The sequence below is a fragment of the Esox lucius genome, chromosome 21, assembly GCF_011004845.1.
Source record: "Esox lucius isolate fEsoLuc1 chromosome 21, fEsoLuc1.pri, whole genome shotgun sequence".
Classification (NCBI taxonomy): domain Eukaryota; kingdom Metazoa; phylum Chordata; class Actinopteri; order Esociformes; family Esocidae; genus Esox; species Esox lucius.
The window spans coordinates 15,100,434-15,123,149 of record NC_047589.1 but is presented as its reverse complement, the minus strand read 5'-3'; the positions used below and the strand labels follow the sequence as shown (position 1 = coordinate 15,123,149).

At 45.3% G+C, this 22,716-nt stretch overlaps 1 protein-coding gene across 6 annotated transcripts in view; it reads left to right on the top strand.

The window, feature by feature from the left end:
- Positions 1–22,716, top strand: part of LOC105019433 (partitioning defective 3 homolog) — a 333,861-nt gene that overhangs the window by 173,352 nt on the left and 137,793 nt on the right. For all 6 annotated transcript variants that reach the window (XM_029116272.2, XM_029116267.2, XM_029116271.2 and 3 more), the window contains 3 exons: positions 4,214–4,402; positions 5,557–5,727; positions 14,428–14,587. In XM_029116272.2, coding sequence (XP_028972105.2) covers positions 4,214–4,402; positions 5,557–5,727; positions 14,428–14,587 — 520 coding nt within the window. The remainder of the gene's footprint in view (positions 1–4,213; positions 4,403–5,556; positions 5,728–14,427; positions 14,588–22,716) is intronic.

Sequence of the window (22,716 nt, the reverse complement as noted above, 5' to 3'; positions counted from 1 at the left end):
TTAAGGCTGGATTACACAAAGCCTCCTGGAATAATAGGCCCATAGGTCCAACACTTCTAAACCCGGCCAAGATATTAAGCGTGGGAATTGCTTTTTATATTATCATTTTTTTTTTTACTGTTATTATTATAAATCATAATACATATTCATGCATGCACACTCTTTCCCTGTTGGGGTCCTAAGCTGCTCATTCTAGGTGACTAAGTCAATTCATCTGGTCCTAGTGTGCATCTGTCTCTGTCTGTCTCTCTCTGGACCTCCCCCAGTGTGAACTTCTGTTTTGCGTGGAGTCTAGCACAGCCGTCACACTTGAAGTGTGTCCCGTTTAACACCCTGTTCCCAGCGCAGTACCCTACTTTGACTTGAGCGAGTAGGGATGCAATTCTGTAGTTCTCTTTGTGTTTTAGGTTTTTATTTCACCCGAATAATCCTAATCCGCATGAAGTCAAACGTGTTTAATAGTCACCTATTATCAGCGGGCAGACGTCAGGGAGACAAAGAAACAGATCAAAAGGAATTTCATGTTACCATACTACTTATCATGCATGGACCCTCTTTGCAATTACATCCTTGACTGATTTCTTTTTGGGCTTTTAAATTCATTTCCAGTGACCTTTATGTCGCCAAATTCAGGAGTGTGGGGGAGAAAAAGTTTCCAGTGCTGCTAATTGTTTCAAGCGCTGATGTGCAGAGAAGTCTTTGAGGTGTGTGAGAGGAGACGGCGATGGCGTTTCTCTCTGCGGTTCTCCCCCGTCTCCCTCCGTTTTGGTACTATGTGTGGCGACTCCACACACGTGCACACTTGGAAAAAGTGTTGATGAACGCAAACATGCGCGTGTGCACACGCAAACAGACGCGCACACACCCTCCCACAATCAACCAGTATGCAGGTAACATGCGGTGGCAGAAGAAAGACCAAACTCCTACTTTGTATGTAGGGGGCTTTGGTATGGTAGACTGCTTCCGCCTTTGTCTCTCTTCAGACAATGTAATTCACCCTCTCCTCTAGGACAATGGGTCTTAATGAATGCATGCCACCCAAGCAGACTGTTAATTAACAAAGGACCCACTGGATGGGATTGACTGGGGTTCGGTGAGTCCTTCGGAAAAGGTATCGGTGTCAGCCAGGAAAGTCCCGGCTCCTGCTTGACGGAATGGCTGAATGTGGGACTAGGCAGCTGCTTGGGGACCCAGCCTAGCAACTGGTGGAGCTGGAGGAGAGAGGAGTACTGAATACATTGTATTAACTGGTGGAGCTGGAGGAGAGAGGAGTACTGAATTCATTGTATTAACTGGTGGAGCTGGAGAAGAGAGGAGTACTGTGAATACATTGTATTAACTGGTGGAGCTGGAGGAGAGAGGAGTACTGAATACATTGTATTAACTGGTGGAGCTGGAGGAGAGAGGAGTACTGAATACATTGTATTAACTGGTGGAGCTGGAGGAGAGAGGAGTACTGAATACATTGTATTAACTGGTGGAGCTGGAAGAGGGAGGAGTACTGAATACATTGTATTAACTGGTGGAGCTGGAAGAGGGAGGAGTACTGAATACATTGTATTAACTGGTGGAGCTGGAGGAGAGAGGAGTACTGAATACATTGTATTAACTGTAAGATACCTGAGGTGTCTGTTTGTTCACCTGTACGTCCAGTTAAAATCATTGTGGAATAATGATTCTATAGCGTATCTTTCAACTGAGCCGTGTTCCCTTCGTCATAATCAGAGAAAGGAAGCAATCTTCACAGAAATTATGATTCCAGTAATTGTATTCCAGTATCCGAGCACAGCTAGGGGGGACCTTGGACTGGTTTTAGAGCTTTCACTTCCCTCATATCAGCTGTGTCGTGTCACTTAGGGAACTCCGTTGGCCTCTAGCACTTGTCTTTATCTTATGGAAATGGATCCGTGCCCTTCCTCTCGATCACGGACAGCCACGGCTTCCTCCTGCAGGAATACGGGGCAGGACAACGCCGGGAGGGCTGTTGCCTTGTCATTTTGTCGTGGACACGAGACGCGGTGCACCGGCCAGTAATGGCCGACTTAATTTGTGGCATCTAGTGTACCGTAGCCCTCAACAGCCGAGCCAAAAGCCTCTCCACAGACATCATTCCTATTAAGATGTATTTGTATCTTTTATGGTAGAAGTCCTAGTGTCTTTCTGACTCATGTTGCCGATTCATGTCGTTGTCAGTGTTTTGGAAGCGTTTTTGGAAGTGTTTTTTATTCATTTTTGGTTGCCGTGGTCACATTTGCAGGCCACATTGCAAGGACACGATCGTAACAGTTTTTAAAGACCATCCAAGAGTTCAACTGATACCTGACACCTTCCTGATGAGTTACGAAACATTCCAAAAGGCTAATAGCTATGTTGTGCTGGTTCGCATCCAACTGAAGCCTTATGGCTACGTTTCTGTCGGATGCTAAATGCTTACTATCCTGTAGCATTGTGTCATATCGCCAGCACAAACTAGTGAGTGACAAAGAACTCTCATAATCTGATGATTTGACTATTTGACACATGTAAAGATGCCGCACCCTCCTTGGGTGATACTAAGCATCATCAAAACAAGAAGGCTTGTTTTGAGGATGGTCCTTGGTGGCGCCTCCCACTCGCTAGGCTGCGGGATTTGAACGCTGATCCCCTGGCGTGCCTCCTTATCAGACCTGTGTAATGAGAGGGCTATGTGTTGACGCCACCGTTAGAAGGATCCATGGGTTTACCGAAGGCCCAGTCATCCAGTCTGACTGCAGGCCAAGGGTTTGGAGACTGGGCTATTGTGAAGGCCACAGGGACTGCTGGGGATGTCATGGGAATAGGGGCTCACACACACACACACACACAGGGGAAGGCTGATGAATAGGGGCTCCTGCCGAGGTAGGTGTTGAAAAAAAGGCTCCTGCACCTGAATGCACCGCTGCATCATAATGACTCCTCAGTCTCTGAAAACATGCTCTGTTCTCACTCAGCAGCTGGATTCCACAGACACCTGGCAGTCCTGTGGAGGTGTGTGTGTGTGTGTGTGTGTCTGTGTGTGTGTGTCTGTGTGTGTGTCTGTGTGTTTGTCTGTGTGTGTGTCTGTGTGGGGTGTGTGTGTGTGTTTGCAGAGCCAGACTTTCATCAGTGGTGTTATTGAGGTCTTAGAGCGGGGGTCCCAGGGTTGATTGCTCCTGCTGTTTGAATTAGCTCTCTTAATACTGCACTCAGGGCTATATCTAAAACACACACACACACACGTCCTCCATGACCGTGTATTTACACACAGCACTGAATCGTACGCTTCGTTGTGCATTCAGGAACACACCACACGTACCATCATTGTGCCTTGTAGATAAAGAACCGCTAGTCTTTTCGTTTCTTTTCATCCTTCCCAAACTGTCTTATTACTATTGTCTTAATATTAAGTTATTATAAAGCAAAAAAGTATTTCATTTATCAGGGATACCACAAGCAGTAAGGAACAATAGGAGTGTCTGCACAGTCTTCTGAGCAGAGTAATGATTTGGATGCATGACAGGTTATGATAGGCTGTTCAGTTTCTACATTCGGGACACGTTCTACCCCCTGTCCGTCACAATGAACCAGCATCTGTCATGCACACAGAAATACCATGACTGTCTTTTTTGATGTCGCTGTTTTCTCCCCCACCTCTACTCCCCCTAACTAAGCTGCCTGAAGGAATGGGAAGAGTAAAATTGCATTTTAAATGACCTACGTCAGGAAGCCCTGGGGATTTGTAAGCCCATCCATTGAAATCCTCTGCATCGGGAGAATGTATGGAATACTGACACGTTTCATTGAGCGTATTCCTTTCTCAGGGGTTTTAAATAGGTTTCACAGAGAAGGGTGGACTCTTTTCTTTCCCTCTTTCTGTTCATGTACAAATTAACTTGAACAAATCATCCAATAGAACACTTAAATGTCCCGGGTCAAACATGTGACAAGAAATGCATTATGGAGATGAGAATTTGGTTCTTTGAGCATTAAATTGCTACCAGGAGTTTTCCAAGTTGTTTTGGTCCTATGTCTGGCACAGGGAGAGCGTCTGACTGTGACAGAGAATTAGCGGTGCTCTGCTAGACATCAAGGCAAAGTGACAATGACAGCCACACTAAGATGACACACTCATCTTTATCCCTCTGCTTTTTTCCCCCTTCATTCCCATTTCGTCTCCCATTCTCGCTCCACTTCCTCCCTTAACTCCCCCCTACAGAAGTCCGAAGAAGATGACCTGGTGTTGACTCCGGACGGCACCAGGGAGTTCCTGACCTTTGAAATCCCCCTGAGTGACTCTGGGTCAGCTGGCTTGGGGGTCAGTGTGAAGGGCAACCGCTCCAAGGAGAACCACGCCGACCTTGGCATCTTTGTCAAATCCATCATCAATGGAGGGGCTGCCTGCAAGGTGAGGAACCAACTGATCGCTGTCCACCAGCTGGTCTGTTCTGCTCTGTTACATGTTCTGTTGCGTCCCCTGACGATTTGCAATGTGTATGTATGTGGCTTATGGTGCAGAGAAGGTTCATATGGAGCAGCGAGTGAACAAAGGTGATTGTAGGCCTGTTTTCTGTATTGTACCACAGCATAGTAGCCAGTGTCCCACATTGACTGTAAGCAGGGTGGATCCTGGTCGCTCATCGGTTGTGGTGAAAGGTAGCCAGTAGGGGGCCCTCTTTCCTCTGGTCTAAAGATCCAACCCTAATGACTCATTAATTTCGCAAATGCGTTCTCGTCTGATTGAGGGAAACGTTATACACTTTTCCAGGACTCTATTTGAAATATGAAATTCTAATATTTTATTCAAAAGATTGCTGTCATTCGAATTTCCTCTGATGAGTTCAAATTACCACTTTGAATGTGCATGTTGTATGCAGTGTTAATGTCCATCAGTATGTTGGACGTACAGTTCCGGGCTGACATGGTGTCTGCGTTGTACTGAACATAACAAGGCAGTTTTTGTTCATTGTGTGGAGAAAATGCACCGAGGACTCCTTTAATTGTGCACCCAAATTTAGATCTGTTTCTGTAAATTGCTTTGTAATAGCCTAACCCTGTATTACGGTGTTTCATAACTTAGCTGGAATGTTATAATGTTTCCAATAGTACAACCTTTTAAATTACTCCCACCTGATTCACTTTCTAGTTATAATGGGCCATTTTTGAATTGTTGTTACGACAGCGAAGGGATTTATTCGGATAAAAACAGCTAGAAGTGTGTTTGCTCTGATTTCTTAAAACCTAAATAAGCTGCTTTAAAAGACATAGTGGCGTAAATGTAAAAAGCACATAGAACCAACTGTGAAATGTGAACTACTGCCCATAGTGTAATGAATCCCTCATCATCTCCAAACACTTTGCCATTTCTTTTTAACACAGTATCTCCATATCTCTGGGCATACGATTTTCCTTGTTTTTCCTCTAGAAGAAAAATTGCAACCTTAAACACACATTCCGACTAGTGGACGATGTTTAAATGATACTGTATGTTATAGTAATTATATTTCATGGGGTCAGATACTGTTCATGTATATTAACCCTTCTTTCCGTGTGGGTCATCAGGACGGCCGACTGAGGGTTAACGATCAGCTGATTGCTGTCAACGGCGAGTCGTTGCTAGAGACGCCCAACCAAGACGCCATGGAAACACTGCGGCTGTCCATGTCGACGGAAGGCAATAAGCGGGGGATGATCCAACTGATTGTCGCCAGGAGTGTTGCCAAGAGCAACGAGGTGATGAAGAGGAAACTGCGAAAAGTTGTACTAGCGTAATACCTGTGTGTGTGTGTGTGTGAGTGAGAGAATTAATGGTTAACTGTTGAATCGCTAATATATGTATCAAAGAATGGTTGTTTAAAACAACTTGTTTAGTTGGTTGGCCTTAGCTGAGCTCAATAGCTTGATAGGTGTTTTCTGAGCAGAACTGTGGATCTCTTCTCTGTCTTTTCTACTGGACACTGAGTATGACCGAGGGTTGTTCCACATTAGAGTGTGCGAGATAACAAGAGAGGGAGGGACTACTTGTCAGCTTTAAATGATAAATGGGGGCTTAATGATTAGGACTTTTACCATGCCACCAGCCTCTGTCCATCGGCCTCCTGTACTGGGTCTTTGAGATAGAGGGACACCTTCTGGAGCTTTACTGCCATGCAAATCTTCCCTGCAAAGATCCCATTTTGATAGTAACTCTTCTCGGCTTTCTGCATATGTCTGACTTGACAATGTGCTGCTCCGTGATACGTTGAGAGCCACTTGAATGGTGGATGATTGGCAGACACAGTCCACCGCAATAAGCAGATAGGGAGGTTGGACTGTAAGAAAGCGAATTAAAGAGAGGAGTTGTTATCAGGCTATTACAGAGGTGGCAGGATCGAAAGTAATGGAGCTTGCGGAAGTTCACTAGCCCAGATAGGGTTCTGATAGGTGCTGCTGGCTTTTCTTACGATTCGAGAAAAGATCAAGTCCCATCAAATCCACTCAGGCTCCATTCATGTTAATCTTTTAACCAGTTGGGCTGCTCTCATAACGTTTTATAAACCTGGGGTTGTCTTTTAAATACCTCTAAAACTTTATTGGCTTTGAAGTGGCAAAGCAAATATCCTTTTGGTATCTCCCCATGGATCGATGGGGAGTGGATAATTATGGAGATGACTTGGTTTCATTCAGTGGAGCACTCGTGTCTGAAGTGGAGGCTGTGCTTGCATGTGTTTTGTGTGTGTGAGTGCCGTTCCCCTTCAGTCGCTCCTCCTACATCACCGTTGATCCTTTTTGGTGTGATGATGATTGGTGTCTCTCCTATGGCCCTTGGGTAGACCTCCTGCTGGGTCGCTCTCTCTAGTCACCCCCACCCACCCCACCCCGCCCAGACACACACACACACACACACACAATACTAACCCTCACAGCCAACCCTTTCTCACCCCCCCCCCCCCCCCCCCTCCGTGTCCCTGGGCAAGGGCACCTGTCCCTTCAAGGCCTTCCAAGATCCCTCGTATCAGCCCAGCCAGTCTCTCCATAAGCCCCTTACACTGAGTAGCCTGGAGGGTTCACACTACTCAGACAGAGACAGATAGGGAGAAACACACTTTTGGTCTGTTTTAGACTCCATTTTGGCTCAGAGAGATCTATTACAAAAAACAATATATATTGTGTGTATGTGTGTGTGTATATATATATATATATATATATATACATATATAGTTTATTTTTTTCCTTGGTGATTTCTATCCCACCAGCCATTCAGTCAGCCAGCCAGTCAGTCAGTCATGATATTGAGTGGCAGTTTACTATTGTCAAAGAGCAAAGTAGATGTGAGTACTGAATGCATCCAAGGACATGGAGCCTTCTCTGTCTGAGGGGAGGGAGGCCACGGCAATATGCTACTAATGCTTTAAAAAGAGGTTACTGGCTTAATAGTAATAATGACAACAATAGTAATAATATGCATATTAACATGATTGAGAGGTTTGATGTTGATAGTGAACATTCACAGTCTAAACTAAAATATCGGCATTCTCCCTGAAAAAAACCTAGTGGTCTTTCTAGACAAGCTGTGGGGCTTTCGCAAGCTCCACTGATAATAATTGATTGGACTTTTATTGTGATGGACACCTAAAGCTCTTTACATATTAAGTGGGAAGCTCACCTCATCCACCACCATGTGAAGTACCCACTTGGGTGAGGCACTGTGACCAGTGTGGGCCACTCACCGCACATCAGCTTTGAGGCGGGTAGAGGTGAGGAGTGATATGTGCCAATTAGGGGGATGATTAGCTGGCCATGTCCTGTAGAATGAGCCCATCCTACTTCCTGGATTTGCTTGTTATGGAGGTTATAATGGGCTTATAAGGGTGTGAATCTAGCCACTGGTTACAAAGAAAGCTTTCATGGTTAATCCTTACACAGTTGTGTTTTCTGTTCCTTACTAATTTGACACCCACTGTTCTGTTGCATTCATGAGTCGTTTTTTAAGCCTCCAGCTTTCTGGATGGAGCCTTGGATGAGTTGTGGCCGAGAGAGAGGCTCTTTGCTCTCTGCTATGTTCAAGGCCTACCCCCTCGTTCCCACAACCCAAAACCCGTCTGAGAGACAACTAATGGACAAAAGAAGCATACGGATGAGAGGAATTGTCCTGACAGGCATTTCATCTCATTATTATGGGAGAGGGCGAGTGACTGTATGCAGAGTGCTTCTTTTTTTGTCCTTATGACCACAGTGTTCATCTTTCTCTGAGAAGGAAGAATATTTTCAGAGTAGCCTACTTAACAAAGTGACAAGAGGCCATGGGTTAAGACTAACTCTTAATGAGAGACTTTTCAGCCTGTCTGGCTTTTGATCTTCTAATCAAGGTTTTAGATATACCATTCTATAAGAATATGTTGAAGGCATATGTTTTAACATACTGTATGGATAGTTGTATTCAACCATCATCAGAGTAGAAATATTGTAGTCCTTCCTGGCTTTGGCTTACATAGCATTACCATGTGGACAGTTTGCGATCATTATTCTAAAGTAGAACTTCGTCTTGTCATTAAATGATTCTGACTGATAAGTAGGGCATGCAAATGTTTGAGGAAGTGTATTTCTGACCCACATAGTAAATGAATGTGATTGGTCATTGGGAATTTATGTTCAAAGCATTAGAATGTAATCAATGCTTTCGAGACTTTGGCTGAATCCCAAATGCCAGCTTTTTCTGCATTTAGTGCACTACTTTTTTACCAGGATCATGTTTCCCTTGGTCCAAAGAAGTGTCCTACATAAGAAATGGGGTGGCGTTTGGGACACATGTTGTAATTTCTCAGACTCATCTGCCTTCTATTAATATCATTGCCACGTGTTAATTTCAATTCAATTCTTGGAAAGTCATTTAAATGCTATTCATTTTTATCACCACAGTTCTCGGCCTATTTGTGTTCCACTTTAATTATTTCCGGCACGTCACCAAATCAAAACACATTAATTGAACACTTTGTGACCTTTGTTAAAAGCTACAAATGGAAGTTAACATTCAAAAGTTCAGAAGTTGTGAGTAGTTTATTTCACATGAACTCACACATTCTGTTTTGTTTTTATTTTCATGATTTAATCATCAGTTTACACACCAGGACACACTGCCGCAATGTTGTATTAGCGTGCGCATGTGTGTGTTTGAGTTTATTTGATCAAAAGCAGTTGCTTAGCAAAGAACCCTGCGCGTGGCTCTGTTAGTGTACGTTAATGAATGCATTTAGGCACACAGCATTCTGTCCAATTATCCTTCCCCACCTCCTCCTCCTGAAGCAGCGGCCGTTTCAGCTGATAACGGCTGACGTCTTTGTTGTTGTTGTTGTTATTGTTGTTGTTTAGTGCATGGGATGAAGAGGCTTGTGGGAGTCACATTCCACAGTCTGCAGCACTGTATCAGCCTGTTGACTGTAGGACGGCACAACCACGCTCCTGTCTCCTCTGTGTGTGCGCATATATATATAAAATGCACATTGCTATGTGCAGTGAGGAATGTTCTCACCCCATCTCCATCTGATACACCAAATGGGTGTGGGTGGAGCAACTTCTGCCTAAGGGTGGAATTAACTTACAACAAAAGTTTTGACGAAGGCCATTTGGCCGATAAGTAAGGTTTAATAACAGTGATCGTAGTAAGCGACAGCAGGTCTCTCGTTTCTTCAAAGTCATCTTGCGGTTACCTAGCCCCTTCAATCAGTCTTTAGGTCTGTGTGAGTGCCTTTTCAATTGTGAACCTACAACACCCTATCTTTTATTTCTTTATTCTAAGTCAGCATTCTTTTGCTGTGGTCTCGTTTGAAATCAGCCTGGAACTCCAGCAGCCACCAGGGCACTTTTAATAGTTTTAGTCTACCATCATATTAGGTTATGAAGACCTCATCTGTTCTGCTCTGTGCTACATTTTGCTTAGCATTCATATTGTATGTAGCATAGGCTGGCTTATAGTATGGAATGTGCTGTTAATGTAAATTCATGAATATAACAGCCTTAGGACGCTACTGTGATCCCTGACGCACCTTCTGGTTTCACTAACCCCTTTCCATTTGTTTCATTTCATTTATTGAAACAAAGATATTTCTATTCCCACCTTCCACCTTCTTAAGTTTCTGTGTGTCTCAGCAGAGTGCGATGTCCCCGGAGGCAGAACAGAAGCGTTTTATGTAAAACATTTCCTTAACTTGACCACATGAAAGCCTTTTGGAAACACTAGTCTTTCTCTCAATTATGTAAATATCATACGGCAGAATAAAGTGCTACACTGGCCTATTCTCTTGAAACACCTGACTGATGCATTGTGGGTAATTGGTAAGCTATAGTCCGACCTCTGGCTCTGTAAGCTGGCTCAAGTTGAGTAAGCACAAAACAAGAGAAATAACACATTTTGAAATGGAAGTACAGGCTTTCTTCAGTTGTTCAGTTCTGTTGTTGTCAATACCATATGTTTCTACAACATATACACAAAGCATTGGTAACTTACTGTCTGCACGCCATGCCTTTAACAGTGCTGGGGTTAGTAAGACAAGATGAGGACACAAATTAGTAGGAGTTCACAGCCTTCCTCCCTTCGCAGGCTCCGAGGGGAACTTCACTTACTGGACAAGAGCAACAAGGTCCGCTGGGAAGTGCTGTGCTATGGTCTGGTAATGGAAGATTCAGATACCATCTGCATTATAGATGAACTACAGTTTTGTAGTCGTGGGTCCCAAATGGCTTGATAATGCACTTTATATTGCACTACGTCTGACCTGGGCCAACAGGGTTCAAAGAAAAAGTAGTGCCCCTTCGAAGTGAGTATGGCGTCATTTGGGAAGGTAGTCCCAATCCATCAAGGTGGGATGGGTAGAGAGGTCCGGAGAGGAATCAAACAACGGACCTAGCTGCTCCCCTCATATCCTGTTGCTGCACGTTAAAGATGGTGGTTAGAAGACCGAATACCCTGTTGCTGTGGATTATGAAGACCGAACTAAACACACATTACTTTACATTGAAGAAATAACCTAATGGAGTAGAAAAACGCCCTTACATAACAGTACAACTGTCCCTTTATGCATAGCAATGATGGATGTCTGAATGGGATTCAGCTCGACAACATTGATGGGAGTTGACAGTGGGAAGGAAGTGCCTTGGCTAACAAAAGAACCAGGGCCCTGCAGACGAGGGGAGAGTAACCCTGATCAATAGGGCCTTGAGAGAGCTATCAATCAGCCTGGCCCTGTAAATTATGCTTTTATTAGTATTGAGTTGACCGACCGTCTGTCTGCTGTGGACAGGGATGGCGACACAGTCTTGCGACATGCATTTAGATGTGTTCCCCACAGAAGTGGAGGGAGGGAGGGAGGGAAAGGGAGAGGAGAGAGCGAGAGAAAGAGATTTGTGTCTGACCTTTCCCGGAACGCTGTAATGTGTGTTATGGGGAGACATTGAGGTCCCATTAGATCATGCGTGTGGTGTCATGATGACGGCTTGGCATGATGTCATAGCAGATCCGAATGATTCATGGTGGAGGTTTAGAAGGGGAGAGAGGGGAAGTATTGCATGATGGGAGGTTGAGTTGTATTATCAGCTGGGTGAACATGGTGAAGTGGATTGTGGAATCAGAGAAGCACAACTCTCCACTCCACTACAGGCCAGGGTCAGTCAGCCGCAGCTGGTTTCAGCAGACTAACTCATTTAGGACCAGCTAAGAAACTACATTTGTCCAATTTAGATGATAACATATTGAATCAGGCGGTTTAGTGGCGTGCTTGAGTGCTACAGGGGATTTCAGGGGTAACGTCTTATGTCAGCTCTGTTCAGTCCAGTTCTGTTCTTTACATTCAGGCACACAAAAACACACTCACACAAACACAGACCTGTATGTGTTTGAGTGTGATGACGTGTGCACAGCATTTCGTTCCACTAGGACACAATGTATTTTCCTTCCACTAGTTATCACAGCATGCCGCCCAGCTATAGTTTCACCAGTCTAAATGGCCTGGCACCGGGCTAATGCATACTGAACGGAGAGAATGGCTATCTACCAGGAAGGTGTTGATCCGTGCACCTTGTAACGCCGCCGATGGGGTTTGAAACCAGTAGACACAGAGACGGAAAGAAAAATGGAGAGAAAGCGGTAGAGATGGAGAGAGGAGACTGAGAACGCCTGGGGAGGAGAGTGTGTGTGTGTGTGTGTGTGTGTGGGGGGGGGGGGGGGTACTGAAGTGTCCAGTGGACAGGTCTGACAGGGTGGTCAGGTTAGTCGCTCCCACTGTGGACAGCATCGGGCAGCTTAAGGAATGTAATTACTGACCGCATTATGGGAAACGTTGGCTGGATTACAACAACACACAGCGCCCAAGACGAGTGTTATGCCCGGAAAGCAAACACACTGCCGGGTCATCAAGAGAAACTTTTTGAGTGTGTCTGGTGTGTGTGTTTGTTAGTCATCTAGTGAGAATTTGAGGAACTCCTGACGAGGCTCTCCTTGGGTGAATCAGTGGGCCTTCTTCGCTTGGCGGGATAATCCAGTCTGAAGATGTCTAGATTAAGAGATTAGGAGATGATGATAGCCTCTTGTAATAGCACTGAAAAGTAGTCGCTTATTCACCCAGACTCAAACTCATATGCAAACACTTATGCAAGGATACACTGTATGCATACATGCTCGCGCCGACACCTTTCAAAACGTGAATACTTACGCTCGCACACAAACACACACACACACACTAAGACAACATGTGGCTCCAGTTGGCATTTCAGTGTAAGTAAATAGCTGTTGTTAGGGAATTGCATCACATGACCGTTTTATTAGATTTTGATAATGTCACTTTTTATGTCTTTATGTTAGATGGTTCTTCACATTGAACATCTCCAAGTGACACCAAGTATAGGTGGTGATTTCAGTTGATTTGGGGATTATGAAATGGTATACCAGATACTTATGAAGTTTTATCAGTTGACATTCTTTACCTCCTCTCTGAGATCGGTCCATAATTACTCTGACTGTCAGACAGTGACAATGTTTTTATAAGCCTTCCAATCCACACTCTCACAAGATGATAAAGAAAATAACTGAGAAAAACCAATAAAATGTACCCTCTGTTTTACAACTGAAACCCTACTGAGTGCGCTCCATCCTGGCCCGGGCTTTATTAGAACTCGGAGTGCGGACGTGGTTCTAATTGTAATTGTGTCCACCTCGTCCTTTGTGTGCCACCGCCAATCCTTTCCGTTTCGCTCTGCTCTTATCAAACCTGGACTAGATCAGGTCCTCTGCTCCCAACTTCATTAAACCTCTCATTTGTATTAAACAGACAGGCCATGATAAGTCATTGTAGACCCACAGCAGATGGCCGACACCATGGCACCGGTCTGGTCCTTCAGACAGCATGGGCCGTTCCTTCTCCATGCTCCAAACCCGTTTGCCTCACTGTTTGTTTTCCTAAAGAATCTCCCCCTCACCTCTTCTTCTCTCCTGTCCTCCTCTTCTTTCTGTGTTATTACTCTAGCTTTGGTTACTGTTGCTATTGGCTGGTGGCCAGGTAGGTCTGAGTTGCTCAAGGTCTGGGGTCAAGCTCTGTCTTTCACTCTCCTGCTTTACCCTTGTCTCTCTTCTTTCTCTGACTGAATCGTCTTTAACACATGATGTAGGGGTAACTACTCCTCTGTGTGGTTGTGTGTGTGTGTGTGTGTGTGTGTGTGTGTGTGTGTGTGTGAGAGAGAGAGAGAGAGAAATACAGAGTGTGAATGAGAGAGTGGGTGTGTGAAAAATTGCCTCCACGGCACCAGCTCTCTCAGCTCCCTTCTGAAGACTGTTACAGGTGACTGCCAAACGATGCTGTATTTTCTTCCATCTTCTCAATCTGTCGGTGGGAAATGTTCTGTTCTTCTCTGGATCCCGTGATGCTCTTTCATCAGAGAACACCACCGCCATAAACTATCCAGTATTCCACTGTTGTCTTGTTCTGAATTACACCCCGGTCCCTACATAGTGAACTACTTTTGGCCAGAGCTCTGCTGGTTGTTGGATCCTGGTCTAAGGTACAGGAGTGTACTCCGTAAGGAACAAGGAACCTCTGGGGACACTGGATGTTCACTGAGACCGAATGGTTGTACTGCTCATGGACTCGAGTGGGTCTCATTAGTCTGAAGCTCTGTAAAGCCCTTTCTTCCAGATCACTCAGGCAGAGTGTTGTGTTAAAAGTGACATGTTCATTGAGTGGCTGGTTCGTCCAATAATCATTGCTGTGATACATTGACCGCTGATGACTGCTGGCCATTTACCAATGCTTGTTGTACAGTATGAGGCTGTTTTTACAGCTGTGGGAAATCCATGCTACTTTAAATTGTTGTTGTTGGATTAACGTAGTCAGGGGACAGTATTTCTCTTTTGACTTTTGAGTCATGCAACGGAATGCCCACCTGACACTCACCGTCCTCTGTCCCCAGGAGGCCCCCGGGAGCCCCCCGGTACAGAAGCAGCCACTGACCGGCCCCCTGGATAACCACGAGCGCCGCGTCTCCCAGTCCACGTACCAGGCCACGGATGGTCTGGACAGTCCGCCTCCGATGCCGCCGCACAACTCCATGATGGGACCTCGCATGATGGGTGAGTCGGCTCGGGTTTCACCGTTCGCCCCCCTACTCCCCCCTCAGGCGTCCCCCCCCCCCGCTGGATCTATAATCAGCCCGTCCATGTCAACTCATCCCTCCTTCCCTCTCTCCCTGCGTGGTTTCAGTCAGTTTAATTCTCATTCCATTCCAAGTCCAGATTAGCTCCCTATCCGCCGGTTGGAATTGATATCAGCATTTCAAACCTTAAGCCATGACGTCCTGTCATCCCTCTATCGACCTCTCTGCCATGGAGCCATATTAAGATGCTTCCAACCCTCATTTTACCTGACACCCCCCCCCCCCGCCCCCACCCACCAATCCCCAGCAAAATCCTTATCTCTTTCTCGCTCTACTTTCTCCTGCCCTATACAGTAGTCTCTCTCCCTCCCTATCTCACTGAAATCAAATATATTTTGTCACATGCCTCGTAAACAACCGTGAAAAGCTTGACAGAAATGTACAATAAAGAAATTGCAGTGACAGAAAAGCAGTAACACACACTAAGGAGTATGAATCATCAACAAACAATAGTGATTGACAGTATTTTGGCTATAAACCGGTTCTGAGGCGAAGCATGGGTATGAGGTAGTTGACACTGGTGTAACTATCGGGATGCAGTGGTTGTGGCTACACCAGGGCCCTCGTTGGGTGGGGGGCCCATGTTGGGTTGCGTGCCCGCGGTGGGTGGGGGGCCCCCACCCTGGCATATGTTAGCATAGGGAACAGACCTGTCATATGATAGCGTAGAGAACAGCCAATGGTTGGGTGGCTAAAATCTTTCACTGTAATATGGGCCTTTCTTTGACACCGCCTGGTGTTGAGGTCTGGGATGGCAGGGAGCTCCGCCACACAACCAGGTACCCATCTGCCATAAGTCAGTGTGGCGGATGTGTTGGAACTCAGGAAGTCTAGAGGCGTTCATTCCCAGGGTCCTGATCTTAGGGATGAGCTTGGAGGGCCATAATGGCGGGTCATGTTTTCTCTTAGACCCCGTTACAAACCCCATCCCTCCACTCAGAGTCTCTCCGTGTTTTCTACCATAGCGCGGCTGTCCTCCCACATCCCCGTGTTTTCCCGTCGTAGCGCGGCTGTGCCAAAGATCCCACGTCTCGCTGGAGATCACACAAGCTGTCAGAGTCATCTGATGGCTAATTAAACCTCCAGATCAATAGGCTCTGCTCCTCTCTCCTCCTCGCCTCTTCCGTCTCCCACTCCAACCTCTTTCTCTCTCTCTCTCAATCGCTTTCCGCGCCGCTCACGCTGGCGTTGCGGTTGCCACAGATGGCTTATTATCAGGCAGACACTGACACAGCCTTTCTGACTGCCACTGTGATCACAAACACTTTCTGGAAGTAGAATTCAAAAAGTCCCCCGTGCCTAACACATCAAGGGAGGCTTTGCACCAAAAAAAAAGTTTGTGGAAGTTAAAGAGGGAGTGATTTGGGGACAGTTTCATTGGAATGCACGATCGACAAACCTTCAGATCTAATGCTCGTCGGTGCCAGGTATTCAGTTTTTTTCCATTTTGTTTGTTTGAAGAGAGTCGTTCTACTGTAGTGTCCATTTATCGACCTGCGTGTTAGTAAATTGTGTCCGCGGTCACTGTAGACAAACCTATTCGGGAAGAAAAGGGTTTAATGATGCAAGTGATTGTAAAATCATGAAAGCAGCTTTTATTCTGACGGGAATGCGTCCCAAATTGCAGCTGATATTGGAACACCTCTATGTCCAGACCTGTTTGGGTCCTGATCAAAGGTAGTGTACTACAAAGGGCATTGTCTTGTTGCTAAATGTACCTGCTTGGTGTTTACTTGTTTGCTTGGATTGAAACTGAGATCGATAATCAACCAAGTCTGATAGTCTGTATTGACAACCATGGTCATGTCCATTTGAAACCGGTTGGACTGGACAAATTAGCTTGGCATTGTGTACTTTTCCCCACTTGTGTGTCCTGATGAACAAGAGATTCCTGACTCCTAGTGTTGAGGACATGTTAGACATGGCTTCATTCAAATATAAATGTATTTATGAATGCATGTCTACAGTATGAAGATCAAATACAAACATTCATCCTTTACCAGAGTGAAATAGAGGGACACTCTCTTCCATCATTTTCTTTACCGCTTAGAGGGATATAAAGTCAACTGGAAGTGGTCCAGAAATGGAAACAACCATGCCTATTAAACAAATCAAATGATTAGTGACAAACCTTTCCCATTCCAGGCCCTAAAGTACCTCAGAGGAGAGCCCTATAACTGAATCAGCTCTCTAAGTTACTGTGTACTTAAGCTACGGCTGTTCTACTGTTTCTCTGTGTGTATCAATTATTCTCGATGCTACCATAGAAAGACAGGACCAGACTGAGGTAAATGAAATAAAACTGTTCTTCAGGGGAATTAAGAACTGACTTTGATTGTAATTTACTACTGACGGTGGCAAATCGATAGGGCGAAGTAGAGCGAACAGTTCATGTATTTCTGCCAGCCTTCACGTCCAGTTGGTTTTCCCGTGTTTGAACTGTGTAACTGATCCAAACTTAAGTTTACTGAGAATTTTTGGAGTAAAATGAATGAATCAGACACAGGACTCCTCCAGGTACCGGTTTCTAATAAGTATATCTTTGGACTTCGAAGGTGAAATAAACACCACTGTTGGCGTCATACTGAATGAAGTGAGTCACCATAGCAACGGCGGTGCCGTACTAGTGAGATCTGCAGGTGTGATGTTGGGGGGATGGGGGGGGGGGTCATTAATCTGACTGGCTGGGATAGTGCCATCACATTGATTGGGCAAGGAGAGGCGCGGAGCAATGAGGCTCCTGTCCATGCATCGATCCCCCACAGTGTTAGAATGCTGTCAGTCGGAACGGAGCGTGTCAGTTAAGGGCTGGGGAGATGGAGGGATAGAGCCTATGGATTGGCGGCAGTAATTCCAGGGTTGTCTGCTTCACTAACTCATTGGTGCGGTGACATTGTCAGCTGCCTTTACACATCCACACATGCCATGTCCCAAATGTACACTAGACATATATAGTGCCCTGCTCGTCACCAGAGCTGTTCGAACGACGTGTACCATATAAGGAATGGTCTGCCGTTTGGGACGCCACTCTAACTGTAGCAGGGGCCATGAGACTGGGTGAAATAGCAGGTAGAATTTGACCTGTAACTTTTGGCTGTCTTTAAAAAAAAAATACTGCATATATAAATCCCCACCTTCATTGCCCTTGAGGTGTAGAGGAATCTTCTTGTCAGACTCTTCCGACCAATATTTGCGGAAGGTCTGTGGGAACAGTTTCAAACTGGTCTTTTTTAGCAATTAAGAAAGTCTTGAGAAAATCCTGCTGTGATGAGAATTGATTTAATTGGCTTAGGCTTCTGGCCAATCATCACATGCCTGGTGAAGCACCAATCCTCTTTGTTGTAGTGTTGTTGTGGGACAACTGAGCCCACAGTGCTGCTGAGCTGTCTTAATACAGCACTGACTTGGGAGATAACAGGTCTGTCCTTACTTTATTGAAACTTGTTTGTTGTGATTAAATAAAAGTGTTGTAGGAAGCTATTAGCTGGTTAGCTTTTTATGTTTTAAAGTTGGCTGGCTCAGGCTAGAGTGGATGCAATCAAAGTGTTTTTATGACATCAAACTTCAGAAATCCTGCTCCATTTGGAACGATATGTCTCAGTAGTTTGATTCAGTAAAAGATTAGATTAGGTTCAACTTTATTGTCATTGAACATGTACAATACTATGAAATGCAGTATGAAATATAAGACTCCAAAAATGTTACGCACTTCACTCTGTTAGAATGTTTCGGTCACTCCCTAAAACCTGAATAGATGTGCTAGGCTCATATGCGCTGTGCCTAGAAGTATGGGGGTGAGGTTTGATGGAGAGAAACACGAGTCAAAAAAAGTGAAAGAAACAGAATTCAAGGCTACAAGAGTCGCTTGCCTCTCCCGTGACATTAGAACCAAGAAGCGGCCTGATTGAATCTGATGTCGTTAGCGTCCTCTCTGGCTGTGTGTTCCATTTCCCTAATTGAAAAGTCCAGCTAGGAGCAGGAAGTCACACTGTGGTGAAAATGGAGGCCCTGCGGACCGGTGCTGGTCGTGCTGTTTGGCTGAGTGCACGACTGAAATGTCCGTCACCGAAGGAATAAGGAATCGAAAGAGGGAGGGAACTGGTGTGTCTATCTGTGTGCGTGAGCATATCTATATAGTGTGTGTGTGTGTGTGTGTATGTGCATGTACTTGCATAAGTGTCATCAGCATCCTCCCATGTTCATCAAGGCTGTAACAGACACTACAAACCATTTAATAAGTGACACCCAAAAAACAAATGCTCACTATCACAAATTGACAATTCTCCAAGTCTCTGCTGTGGCGGTTTGTCTACTCAAGCCACAACACTCTAACACAACACAAAGACATGCGCACACACACACACATATATACATGAACAAACATCCACATATACAGGAACACACATCTTTCTAAAACAACACACAGACATGCGCGCACTCACACACATATATACAGGAACAAACATCCAGGGCATCTTTCCATGGCCCGACCCTGTTGGACTCTTACTGTGCTGGGGCTTTAAATAGCTCTACCAGTGTCATCCCCTTCACACTCTCTGAGAACATTCATCAAGCCAGGAAATGGCAGGATATGATGACCTTCTGTTAATCCGGCGTAGAGACATTCCGGGTCGTGCTAATAATATAGTTACGTAGCGTACTTGAGAAACAAAAAGGTGACTGTTTCAATCAGTGTATGGATGCAGTGTTTGTACTGCACATGATTTAATTTCACACTGATTTTATCTCAAGAAAGTAAGTGTGTAAATCACAAATTTCACTCCGCAGCACAAGCTGCGTATTCATACACTCACTTAGTTCAAACAGTAAGCAATAATTGATTTCCTACAAGGAAGTGCTAATTGTTTACTGCTTTATTACCAAGAAACTCTCTCTGCTACATTGTTTTGTGCGTGTGTCTTCCCATATTTATTGGTCTTGTTATACAGGTGATGTTGTTATGTACTACAAAGGTACGGGCTCTACCAGCGAGCAGACAGATGTTTGATGGACAATAACGGGAGTGCTACCATCGTCCAAGATGATTCAGAATCAGTCACCAGTAACCAGTTACAAGAGTAGGTCTCCACAGACCTGTAGTCACAAGTAGTACACTTAAGGGTATGGAATGTCATTTTGGACAGGAACCTAGACAGATGGGGTCCCTGACCCAGGCAGATGACCCACCTTGGAAACTAAGTCACTGGTCCATTTGTTCAGCTCCACTTGATGTGGTGAGTGTACTGTGGGAGTGTGACATGAAGGAGTTGCGACACGCCTACACGTTTTGAGTCTTTATGGAACACGGACGCTCACAAAGCACTTATGCTCATGTTTTTTTTTATGATCTGGACTAATTTACAGCGTTTAGTAATAAACTTTTGTTCATTTCTTTTGTGACCAACCGTGAGAGTATATTTGATTGATGTAGAAGTTTCACCTTTCTCTGTTCACTGTGTTTCTTGTTAGCACTCTGCCTGTGCGCGGAGGGTGTTAACTAGCTCCCTTCGGCCTGTTTGGCTGTGTGAAGGTCTCGGTGTATTCAAATGACACTTAGTTAGTGTGGCATTTAAAGGATATGCTTAGCTGGCTGGATTTTGAGGAAGAATTGACTGCCCTAACCACTTTAAATAGCCTGACCTCTCCTTTACAGAAACCTTTTGGTTTAGCCTACATGATTATATAATGCTTCCAAGGATTATAGATTTAATTGGCGCGTAGACCCTTTGTTAGTGTTCTGTTAAACATGAACCTTAACTGCATGCGTGCTAGAAATGTTTACGTTTGTAATTAAGCAGTATTTCAGTCTATACCATATACGTCCAGCTTGGGCAGAAATTGAGCAAAAACAGAGTGGCAGGGATCGTACGACAACATCACCAACGTCCATCGAATCACAACAAATAATCTATTCAGTTGACCAAGTGGGACTGAGTGGAAAACCCCAGAAAACAGGACAAGATGAGGTCTCGTTTTCAGGAGTGTGTACTTAAGGTGATTACCTGCTCCAGTCTGTATATCGGCGTGTATTGGCCCTGATATTGTTAGCTGTATAGATCTGTTAATGGCCCGGCCAGATCAATAGAGCCTGTTTGCCAGATAGACTTTCTCGCTCTGAAACCAGAGGACAGGAGAGATACTCATGTGACCTCTCACCTCAGAATCAATGATTTGGGGCAGGAAGGGAGGTCTCTGCCTGTTCATTGCTGTCTGACGGACGACTCTGTGCTCCCTCTTAGCTGTTAGAGCTCATCTTTTTCAGTCTCAACCCACTTGTCTCTCAGTAGGCCCTGATTCTGGAGGTAGCCTCATAACTTGTCTCTGGGTTTAATACTTTGAGGTGTACTTACAGGCCGGCTGTTTCTAGGGAAGACTAAGAACCCGGTCCCCCGACTCTCTTCTCTATTCCCTTGGCTGAAGTACCGCCCCCCCCTCCACATCGCATCCAGGAACTTACATTGCCTCGCTCAATTTGCCCAACAACTTCCATGGCAACTGGTTTTCAATGTATTGCATCCGGGGACTTGAGGTTCAAAGCCGCGTCCTGCTGTGCTTCCGAATCCCGGTTGCGTCGTTCGTCGTTATTTGTCCGAGTTCCGCAGAGAGGGGGTTCGTGGCTGAGTACAGTAATAGGCGGCGTGGGGTCCAGATCCACTGGGTCCACAAATGTGCCAGCACTCAACCGGCTTCCCCCCATTTACTGTAGCACGGCTGTGTTTGTTATTGTGGGGGCCGTTCAGGCTGGCCGCCGGACTACCGAGCTCGCTGATCTCCCCCATGAGGCTAGATTGCAATGGTGGATGTGGAGGGGTCGGCCTAATCCTGATGTTGCCGCAGGCGACTAGATGCTGTGCGTTATCGTATGGGGGTGGTGGAATTCTCCAGTGGTTCGTTACCGTATGCAGGGAGGGGAGTCGTGTAGTTGTTTGTTACTGTATGCAGGGAGGGGAGTCGTGTAGTTGTTTGTTACTGTATGCAGGGAGGGGAGTCGTCAGTTGTTTGTTACTGTATGCAGGGAGGGGAGTCGTGTAGTTGTTTGTTACTGTATGCAGGGAGGGGAGTCGTGTAGTTGTTTGTTACTGTATGCAGGGAGGGGAGTCGTGTAATTGTTTGTTACTGTATGCAGGGAGGGGAGTCGTGTAGTTGTTTGTTACTGTATGCAGGGAGGGGAGTCGTATAATTGTTTGTTACTGTATGCAGGGAGGGGAGTCGTGTAGTTGTTTGTTACTGTATGCAGGGAGGGGAGTCGTATAATTGTTTGTTACTGTATGCAGGGAGGGGAGTCAAATCATTGTTTATTGCTGTATGGAGGGAGGGGAGTCGTGTAGTTGTTTGTTGCTGTATGCAGGGAGGGGAGTCATATAATTGTTTGTTACTGTATGCAGGGAGGGGAGTCGTATCATTGTTTGTTACTGTATGCAGGGAGAGGAGTCGTATTGTTGTTTGTTACTGTATGCAGGGAGGGGAGTTGTGTAGTTGTTTGTTGCTGTATGCAGGGAGGGGAGTCGTATCATTGTTTGTTACTGTATGCAGGGAGGGGAGTCGTACAGTTGTTTGTTACTGTTTGCAGGGAGGAGAGTTGTGTAGTTGTTTGTTGCTGTATGCAGGGAGGGGAGTCGTATCGTTGTTTGTTACTGTATGTAGGGAGGGGAGTTGTGTAGTTGTTTGTTGCTGTATGCAGGGAGGGGAGTCGTACAGTTGTTTGTTACTGTTTGCAGGGAGGGGAGGCAGTGGGTTAGAATGATTACTGCTGTTTGATAAAAGCTACAGTAATGTAGTTGACGCATCACACCTCGCTGCCAGCAAACGGATGGAAACTACTGGTTGTGTGTGTGCATGTTCTGGGATTCCAAAAATGTGTTACTTTCCTATACAAACAAACCCTTGTTACTAATATTAAAACCACAGTATGGAAAACATTAAATGTAATGGAGGCACTATTTTGCCTTTATTTTATACCCCAGTGACCTTGATTACATTTCTCCAGGATATGAGCATGATCAGCTGGACTGGCTAATTTTTAGGCACTATGCTTTGCGATATTAC